Source organism: Haliaeetus leucocephalus, unplaced genomic scaffold (assembly GCF_000737465.1).
Source record: "Haliaeetus leucocephalus isolate CR32 unplaced genomic scaffold, Haliaeetus_leucocephalus-4.0 Scaffold450, whole genome shotgun sequence".
Classification (NCBI taxonomy): domain Eukaryota; kingdom Metazoa; phylum Chordata; class Aves; order Accipitriformes; family Accipitridae; genus Haliaeetus; species Haliaeetus leucocephalus.
In genome coordinates this window covers 119,584-130,365 of record NW_010972886.1, presented here as the reverse complement: position 1 = coordinate 130,365, position 10,782 = coordinate 119,584, and the positions used below count along the sequence as shown (strand labels likewise).

Below are 10,782 nucleotides of genomic sequence, written 5' to 3'. Positions count from 1 at the left end.
AGCTCAAAAACATAGCACTGTATCAGCTACTAGGAAGACAGTTAACTCAATCCCAGCTGAAACCAGGACAACGCCTTCTGGCGCTCTAAGATGTAACCTACAAATTCAGGCATTTGGCTATGCAAAAGTGGCATAAGAACAGTTCCCAGAGCTTTTATGTTGAGAAAGAAGAATTTATCTAAGTATTGACTAATGTCCACAGAGTGAAGATTTGGTGTATCCCTTCAAGGCAAATATAGTTTATAGTCTTGCTTAGGTATTACTGATGTTTACCATCCTATCTACATACAAGATAAATGTTTTCTCCCAAGCCTGGCTGTACTTTTCGACCTGTGCCAGCAGAGTAGTACTAGTAGTGCTTATAGGAGCGGACCAGAGTAAGTCATTTATGTGTTGACTTTCAGTGCCCTCTGGCAGTTCCTCCTCTGTCTCAAGCAGCGGTGCAGATGACCTCCCCATGTATTTCCATATAGATAATAATAGGGATAAATTGTACTGTTCTGCAGCACTAAAGGTAAGGCTTGTGTCTCCAGAAATCCCAGAAACAGACAGGGTGCCGGCCCCTGCTGCACCATGAATAAGCTATAGCTTTTCAGTGCAAATCAGGTTAGCTTGCAGTGAAAACATATCTTTACATGGTTGAGGACTATTTCCCTGTCAGGAAGCCCCACAGTTATAGGGAGATACTAATTTGCTTTTAAACTATGTATGTAAGGTACGGAATCACTTACGTTTGTGTATGTGCTTCATGTGAGGCTGGAATTTGAAATTAAAAGTAGTTTGGATGGCATTCATCCTGCCTCAGATGGTAGTTTGGCAGGGGGGCGGGGGATAAAAAAATAGTTATCCCTGTATTTCTTGAGGAAACAGACCCAGGACCAACAGGGACTGAGAAGATGCATTTAATTGGCAAGTTGCCCCTTGTTGCGTGCTGACTGATGCAGGAGAAGAAACTTGCTTATCTAACTTGAGAAAGAAATGGGAAAACATCCATACAAAATAAAAATCCTACAGGAAATCCTCTTCCTCAGACCACTCGATCAGAGATGTATTTACAGTACGGAACAGGGCTGTGTATGTGTGTATGCGTGCACGCATCTTGGATGCAGGAAGCCCATTTCCTGCCCTGAGATCATGGGAGACAGTACAATGATAGTCACATTTACTGCCTATTCTTGTAACAGGGCTACAACTTGATAATCTGTATGCAGCTGAAGAAAGAGTTTCTTCTAAGACAGAATGTGGGCTATTGGAAAGAATTCTTGTTGCTTTCTCTGGATTTTCAATAGGCTTTTGGAAATAGGTTCTTGCTACAGCTTTGCCAGGGCATGTACTGTGCAGCGTTTTCACAAAATCTCACATGACTGTCTTATGCTAGCAACTAAAAGATGTTCATAAACAGCAAATACCACAAACATCAAAAAAAAAGATGGAGGACTAGATGTGGAAGTATTTGTGCCGATGTGGGAATGATGGTTGGCATTTTTTCCTTTAGCAACATATTTTCCATGCTGTATCTCAGAAAATCTGTTCTCTGGGCACTGATTGTATACTTTCTGCCTAGAGGGCTTTCAAAATTAAGTAAAAACAAACAGAAAATGGCATCATCTCAAGGGTTTCTCCCCTGTGCAATGTTTTGCTGTGAAGGATAAGAAGGCAGCAGTTTGTGTCTTGGCACGAAGCAGATGCCACTTCAAAGCTCCACTGCAAGAGTATATGCAGACAGGGAGCAGAAGGCAATTTTAGCTCTTACTAGGTCAGAGAAAAATTAAAAATCGGAATTCTCTCAAGCTTTTCTTGGAAGAGCAAAACTAAAGACTGGAGAATATCCAGAATCTCACAGCACTCTTTGAGTCAGAGAATGGGTTTTAAGACTGCCTGAGGTTTGTAGCTGCTGAATATCACTAAGCAGTCTCTTTTGTGGGGGTAGGGAGGGAAGGATGGAAACAATGGAAACTGCTTTTTGAGGTAAACTGTTCTTATGGTTAGTGATACTGTTATCTGTATTGGGCTAAAAATGCAGATGTTTGTGGGATCCCTTGGATGAGTAAGATTTACTCAAGTAAATGAGGGCTGCATACAGTGTGATAAAGTCATGCTTTCTGACAGTTACACCTGAAGTCAGGGCAAGCTTTGCTTTTGACTGCAGCAGAGGAAAGATTTTGACATGGGATTTTTTTGAGTCTGCTGGAGCATGATGTCTGAGAGTGGAGCCCGACTCACCTCAGACTTCCTCAGCTGGCAGGGACTGATAACCAATTCTACTCACAGTCAGGACTGACTTGTTTGCGTAATCGATCTCAATACATCCATGTATACAGGTGGAGAAACTGTTATTTCTATTTTATTATTGCTTAATGTTATGAACAATGTGTTGCTGTTAATGTTGAAATGTTATATATATTCACACTTTTGTATACAGACATATATATCTATATATCATAAATATCACAGATATATGTTAAGATATATTTATTGACAGGTACCTATATACACGCATTATTATATACACATATGACGTAAAAGACTTGTAGTAATAACATCAGCTGGTCACTCAGCTTAAGAATGTCCACACGATGGTGGTACAGCTAACAGTATTTATCATATATGTATTCCAGGATAGTACTAGTCATCCACTCCTGAGTGAGGAATAGGTAACAACTTGTAAGATCAGAGATTGCCAAAACGATGATCAGCAGGAATAGAGAGACAAAGGTGTGCTTATGGGAGAAGCAAATGGGTAGCGTATTGTGGCAAGTTCTACTAGAATAAGAAGGAAGAGAAGAGAGGTAAGTCTGGAAGCCAAAGATAAGAAGTTTGAACCTCTTCAAGTGAAAGAGAAAGACCCAGATGATGAAGGCATGACAGAGGTCATGAGAGGAGGGAGCATGCCAAGCAGGACAACGGTGGAAGCACCAAATTACGGTCCTTTCCCTGTGCTGAACTCAGGAGACCAAACTATTTCTAAGGTGACAAATAGTGATACCTATCCCAGGTGGTTCAGGTAGATGATAACTGTTTCTACAGTTATCTATGCCATTAGCTCAGCAGCAGATGGCCAATACTCATAGCTTCACTTCTGTTGATTAGATATTTTGAACCATAAGTAGGCAATTCAACTAGAATTCCTATGCTTTGGGTTGTTTGTTTGTTTTATTTATCACAATTTTAGTGTGGGAAATTACATCTGAAAGGGTACCTCAAATAAAACACTTGATGAATGTCAGCATGTTTGATAATATGACTTTATCTTTCTATGCCGTAAGTTGCCTATCTATACAGTGATGATAACACCTTTGCATCTCACATGGGCATCGAGGAGAAGAACATGCTGTCTTTTGTTCACTCAGTTGTTGGGGTGACATTTGGGAAAACTAGGAGTTTTCTGTTCAAATTAAGGTTTAGATTGTTCCTTAGATGAGGTCTGGGCCATAGAGTGCGAGGTAGGGTTAAAAATTTAGGCAAAGAAACCATTCATTGAACACAGTGCAGTCTGTATCCTAAATGAGGCAGGGGTGGCAAAGGTAAAATATATAACAAGCAAATAAAAGGTGTACCATCTGCACACCCATCAACCTTCATTCAAACACTTCCTGACTTCTGAATGCTTGACTTTGTAACTCTCTTATTTTAAGAGAATTTACTGAAATATAACAGTAGTCAAATGTGATTAGCTCAACTGAGTGATTTGACACCCTTAAAGCTCGGTACAATTGGGCTGTGATAATCAAAATACTTGACTGTGTAAATGTGAAATATATTGTATAGTCCAAAGTCTGTAATAAGCAATAAATTGTAATGATGAGTCCACCCTTGCTAAACAGCACCCAGTATAGGTTCAAAAGTAGACGGGCTACTCACTCCTCTTATACAAAGGGACATATTTTTGGTTACTTTGATTTAGATTAAAATTCTGCCTTTTTCCTTGTAGGAATTAAAATTATGATACTCATAGTGAATACTAGCATGATTTCTAATGTTCTTTCCGTGGGCCAAATAATATTTTAAATAAATTATCTTTTCAAGCTGAATTAACTGAGCTTAATCGGTTTAAATAAAAACACCACTCATCGCTAGCATTTTAGATGATGAAGGATTGGGGCTTAAGCTTCTTATCTGTTCATAAATTTTCTAATCTGTGAAATGGAGATAGATATGTCTAAGGGATGTTATGAAACCTATATAACGTTAATAAAATGCTTTGAGGTCTTCTAGTAAAAGTGTAAGGAGTTAATGTCGTTTAATGCCAATTGACATTTTCCATGATAATTAATTTGATAGAGTTGTTAATTCAGTGTTGTAGAACTGAAAAATCATCCTGAAAACTAGAGAGAGACATTGATGGGGGGTCAGATTCAATGTTCTTGAAATTGATGGAAAGAACATCATTGTTTTCAAGTGGTGTTGGATTAAGTCCCACAAATAAATGTATGAGAGATCATCTCAATTCACTGTACTCAAGAAAACAGATGTAAAAAGGAAGCAGAGAGGACAGATAGTAGGAAGTAAATAATACTTGTGAAGCTGAAATAAGAGAATATTTATATTGACAGCAACAAAACAGGTATAAAGCATGTACGTGAAGTGTTCATCCTTGGGGTCTGCATCAAAGGAGATTTCACTCTGTGTGTAAATACACCTGCTTTCTAGAAAGATTAAGACTCTCCATCCATGCCTGCCCACATAGTCCTCTGACTTCATGGCCCCCCATCTCTTTTAAAGCAGTCTTTGTGGGACTGAGTGTTCACCTACATTAAAAACTCTTTGCAAGAATAGGGCACGCTCCTGTGCTTTGTTTGCCCTGTCAATGTGTGACACACAGTTGCAAGGCACCTACCTTCAAAAATAATGGGGAAGAACTGGAAGAGCTCCTGAGTAATTTAGGATTGGGACCCAAGGTAGTCTAACCTGATCTGAGTTTGGGCTACCACACTCTTTCCAAGGAGGCTGGCTTATACTGGGAGTCTGCAGCCACACTCACGGGCTCCTTTGTATCGTCAGATGTGATTTGAACACCATGAAGGTTTGACCTTTAACGGGCAGATCCCACAAAGTGCCTGAGATATAAACACAGACCTAATGCCAACTTAACATGTTCTTGAGCCAGTACTGTGTTTGCATTCACAGGCTGTTGATCTCCGAGGCATGGGTAGCTTGAACTGGACTGGTGAAAATGGTTACTGCCCCCAGTTCTTCTGCCAGGAGTTGGTGCTATTTTGGCAGGGAAGTGCATGTGGAGCTGTGGAGCACTTGCTGAATCCCTGCACTTTGCAGTGTGAGGAATAAACCTGGTGCTGTAAAATTGAGAAGTGCCGAATCTGCTTCATCTTCTGTTCACCCATCCCCTTCCCTGGCATAGAAGGGGAGTGGGAAGCTGTGAGCAGTGATGCCTTCAGGTGTCTCAGGTCAACCAGCCTGGTTGTGAATCAGCAGCCAGAGTTACCTGCTGTGGGTAAAGATGTTTTGCTGTGCGTGGAGGGTAACTTTCTTAGAAGAGCCAAACTGCCTCTCTCCGTGCCTTCAGGGGAGCCATCACTTCACCGTATGGCTGTTCACTCCACCTGGGCTGGCGCAAGTGAGATTGACAATACTTCTTGCAGTATTTAATCTGCATACAGCAATTAGACTGGCCCAACAGAGTAATTGGATTACCAGAGTGTTTGAATTCGTTGAGGAGATAAATAACCCTATCCCATAGCATTAATAGGATGGAGTCCAGCACAGCTGAAGCTTTGCCGCATGCCCTCGGCTTGAGCTCCAAACGTCATTTGGGTTTTGATGTCCGTTTGTAAACAGAATCAGGATGGGAGATTAACTTTTTCTAACAGTGAAGACAGGATTTTATAAGCGATGCTCACATTTTATGGGCCATGCACCATGGTTCCACGGATCATTGCAGTGGCCTCCCAGATCACTGACCGAAATCGTATGGGTTTGGGGGTGGGATGCAGTAGGGAGCTATTCTATTTTGCCATCTGTAAATGCTTTTCCCTATAAAACTATTCAGCATTTTTCCCATGGGAAGTAAACATAATAATTAAAATGCTTCATGTCACAGTCTTTTTTTGTGTGTTGTATGCTGCTTTTTTTTAACCTAAAAACAGGATGCTGCATTTTTTTCCATGAAAGCAAACCAGCCTGGACAAGGATGTTATTGCCTTTTACAACACAACTTTCTAGTGTCTGTTTAAGGTTATTTTTTTCCTTTAAGACTGTTTGCACATGACAAGGTCTGCTCTGTGAGTTGCTTGCTCTGAGCAGGATTTGTCTCTTCCAACTCTAAACTTCTACAAAGCAGATGGAGGTATCTCCAGCTGAGCTAGTCAACCCAGTCAATGGGAAAGAGGTGCTTTTACATGTTAAATGCCTATGCTAGGATGAGTTCAGTTTCACTCTGGAAGTACCTTTTTCCATTGACTATAAAAGAAGCCTCATGGAGCCTTGCTCAGCTGAAGATACTGGATCATACGAATATTAATATGAAATTGTGGGACAATATTTTCAGAGACCATCCATGAAAACCCAGACCACTTTTCCTGCAGAATCAGAGGAAACAAGATTTCTCAGGGTTTCTATAAAATAAAAATATTTTTCTACATTTTTCACAAGCATCAGCAGTATGAGAATAAATCTATTCTTAACTGTGCTTTTTCTTTAGTGTTGGAAAGGAAGATTTCGACAAGACAAAGCAGAGAGGAGCTGATAAGAAGGGGAGTGCTGAAGGAAATGCCCGAGCAAGGTGATAACACATTAACTAGAATTTAGCTCCTAAACGCTAAACATGGATGCTAAAGCTACTATTGCGTTGTTTCCATGTAGTATAAATAGGTATGAGGAGACAAAGCTGAGGAGTGTGAGAGGTAATTTGGGCCAGTTGACAAAGAACTAACGTTGGAGTTGAGAGATTTGTATTCTGTAACTGCTCCTGCCATCTGACTTCTGGTCATATCCTTAAATATTTTGATGCCCCCTGTAAATTATGTGACTCCTGTGGTTCCTACTTACTGTTTGCCAGAATTTTTTGGAGTTAATGATTAACCTATTTTTTGAGTCAAGGTCTGCTGTCTAAAGCAACTGGAGTATAATATGAGAAATTTTGGCTGAAAAATTAGAGACTTTGGGACCCCAAGCAAATCAATAGCATCTCTTTCAGGTATCAAAAAGTACCAGTGCTGGGATCGTACAGATCCCATCACTGTCACACGGACCACATTCACAAATGGCACAAACATAAAACTGCAGGGAAGACACCACTTGTTTCAGAATGCTGTAAGGTTTAGTAACTGGTATTAACCAGAATTTGTGTTTTGAAACACATGAGTAAACCATGGTTAACACCTCTGTGCTGCATCTAATTATGCTTTTAGTGGTATTCTTGCCGAAATTATTGATCTTCTATAAATCTAGATCAAATAAAAGTCAAGTGAGTAAAATTATTTTCTGTAGCTTAAAATTAAACCATTTGTCATTTTATCAAGGAGTCTAAGAATTCCATGATTTCCAAAAATATTTTTCTCCTAGAAGTTGTATTACTCTGCCTGAGCTGAAGAAGCATGAAAGTATCAATGTGTGTGGTTCATATTGTACACATTGATATTTAGAAGTAAAGGCCTTGTTTGTTGACGTGACATCACTTGTCTTTACAGTGTTTTGCTAATTACCAGACTATGACATTCAGCATAGCTGGCTTCTGAACTTGTCTCTGCCACTGTCTTTGACTTAAAACAAGACATGTAAACTCTCCATTCCTCAATTTGTCCATCTGTGAATGTTACATTTTTTGCTACATGCTTTACTGGGGAGCTGCCTGACCTTGTCCATGGATGGTTGGAAATTGCATGTAGACTGCTGGGGCAGTTAATGAAATACGTTAACCTTTCAGGTTGGTTACAAATAGTCTGAACAGAAATACTATCATTTGTGCTAAAAGTACGTATGCTTTGGTCTTCAGTGTCCTTGACCCTCTATTCCATTCTTAAAAGGGCATGGGACTTTGGATCCCTTATGGAGATTGAGCAAAGTCAGAAAAGGACATAAAGATGAACAATTTTCTCCTCTTCCTCCTGTCTTAAGAAGGCCATCAATCCAGTCTGTGTTGCCTTCATCACGTTGTGCTTCATGTCTGATGAAAATTATAATTTTTAAGAAGCATTTTGAAAGAATACAGGATTGGTTTGAAGGTGCTAAAAATGGAGATATAGGAAACTCGGTGGTCAAACAGTGTGAAGGTAGTTAGAAGGAATGAGTATGGAGATGAAAGCTAGATGAGGAAATTACATGGAGTCTTGAAATGTGAAAAGTAAGAAATGTGAAGAAGTGACAGTATTTCACACGGGATGAGGAGCAAAGTGGAAAGTGGCAGGTGCCACTTGGAGGCAGGAGGTGTTTGCAGAGCCATGACATGAATAAGAGGTGGGGGTGCCACATGTGGAGGCAGAGAGGAAAGAATGGATTTATGAACATCTGGAAGAGAGAAGCTGAAGAAACTCAAATGTTGCGGTAAGGTAAGAAGGAAACCTTGTGCCACTGTCAGCTATAGTGAATCAGACAAGGTTAAGAAGGGAGAACTTAGTTTTTACAGATCAAGTTGAAGTTAGTGCGTGGGTGAGAATGAAACCATCAGCTTAACCCATGGAGCACCCCAAGGTGGTAAGAGAGAGGCTGCGTAACTGTGTTGAAACCAGGGAAGGGCCAAACATCCAGGTCTGATAGCACACAGCAAGGAAGAGAAGGAGAAGAAGAGAGTGGAATTACCACACTTAATGAAGAATCAGTGGGAGGAACCGGAAGAGATGCCAGGTAGATTTGCATAATTTTTTGGTGGACAGCAAGAGAATCCTGCAGAAGTAAAGCAATCATCTATGTGAACTGCAGGTGGGGTGAGAGCAGTAGAAGGATTACAAGCCTTAGAAATTACCAGAGAAGAAAATCAGCAACTTTAAAATGCATGGAACAGAGAACAGAAATCAGTAAATAAGGGAAGAGAGAAAGCTGTGAGCCAGCAAGAGTATGCAGCATTTTTCAGCAATGTAGAGATAAATAGGGAAGAGAAAGAAGTTTTTTTCAGGATTAACACACACACACACACACACACACCCCCCCCCATAGCTGAGGTAGTCTGGGTAAGTAAGTAAAATATCATCAGAGCTGGGGCAGAATTTAATAATGGTACATGATACAGGAAGACTTCACCTTGGTTCTTAAGACTGGATAATGACTTTGTGACCTATTTTATTCATTAACTGGGCACGCATATTCTGAGAACTGTCTGAATTCCTGGCTGATTTACCTACTGGGATACACCACAGTAGTCCTACAATTCTGCCCCCTAATTGTCCAGATTTGGGGCATATTGGAACACATTGCAGCTCCGTTGTGGTCCATGCACACATTTCTTTCTTTGCTGTGTAAACCAAGAAGCAGGGAGGAAGAGAACGGGATGCTAATGTGTACAGACACGAAGCTGGACCTGAAAACTCACATGCGCTTCCAGGCCCACTATTGCAGAGGTGTCCACCCAAAGCCTATGGAAGCCCATAGAGTTCCTTTACAGAGTTACTTTTCAGAGCAGATCTGCAGCCTGTTGTTTCACATTTCAGTAAGTCTTTCTGCTTTGCTTCCATGGAAATTTGAAGGCAGAGGGATGCTGTGTGTTGTTAGTAGGTGCTAAGGAAGCAGTTAAACTAGGCACTAGCTTTTTAATTTTCATTTCAGATGGTGATGTAACAGTAAATTTTGAAACTTCAAATGGACACACCATAGCCATTGGTGAAGAAACCATACAGGAAGAAAATGTGGTAAAAGCCAGTGGAGATAACGGTACTTTATCAGAGAAAGTATCAGCATTGGAAGGAAAAAAAGAAGATCAAAAAGGTAAATGAACACATTCACAAATTGTTTTTCACCTACTTAAAATACTAACATGTTCTTCCATTAGCACCAATACATGCTGTGAGTTCTGTTCTGCCATAAGGATGCCAGCAGAACCTGCTGAGAAGATAAGGCTTGTGAAACACCAGTATTTTGTCACTGGTAGGCATTCCTTTTGCTGTGGATGTTGTAAGGTCATAAAGAGAAGCATAGTCTGAGCATGAAAATGCGTGCAGGGATGTTTGATTCCTAAATTCAGTGTGAGCCTTTCCTTGTAGCCATGGGCAAGCTTTGGTTTCACGTTTTCCTTTTGTGAAAGAAGACACTAAGTGCATATGCATCACCTTGCAATATCATTGTAGAAGTGACTCATGGGTTGAATATTCAGCAGTGTTTAAGCCACTTAAAAACCATATATCAATTTGAAAGTAACTTCAGCAACTCATTCCTATTGGTTTTCATTAAATCTTAAACACTTGCAGTCCAGCTCTTTGGAAATATTCAAGGAGCTGTATCACTACCGCAAACTGAACTTAGTTCATTTAAGGAAAGTGTGCTTTATGACTATAGGGTTTTCTATAGATCAATTGCCATAAATACTGCTAAACATTTAGCAGTCCCAGAGCCCATATTAATTTTGTTACCTTCACTCAGCTCTACCTTGGTAACAAGAGTTTGACTGACAAGGGAAAAGTAAGGATTAATGCAGAATCACAGGATTTGGGCCAGTTTTATTTTCTTTCTCTAGCATCTTGAATAATGCATCACTTCTTTTCCCTCTCAAAAAGTGTTCTTGAATACTACTTCATTATTGGATTTTCCTAGAGGAAAGAGCAAGGATACAAAAGATCAAGAACTTCATGGCTGGCTGTTAGACTGAGCTGCCTTTCCAATGTCTTCTAGTAACCTCTA

General features: G+C 40.2%; 1 protein-coding gene across 1 annotated transcript in view; it reads left to right on the top strand.

The window, feature by feature from the left end:
• Window positions 1-10,782, top strand: part of PHACTR2 (phosphatase and actin regulator 2) — a 137,118-nt gene that overhangs the window by 94,848 nt on the left and 31,488 nt on the right. The window contains exons 3-4 of the mRNA XM_010575024.1: window positions 6,659-6,739; window positions 9,715-9,873. Coding sequence (XP_010573326.1) covers window positions 6,659-6,739; window positions 9,715-9,873 — 240 coding nt within the window. The remainder of the gene's footprint in view (window positions 1-6,658; window positions 6,740-9,714; window positions 9,874-10,782) is intronic.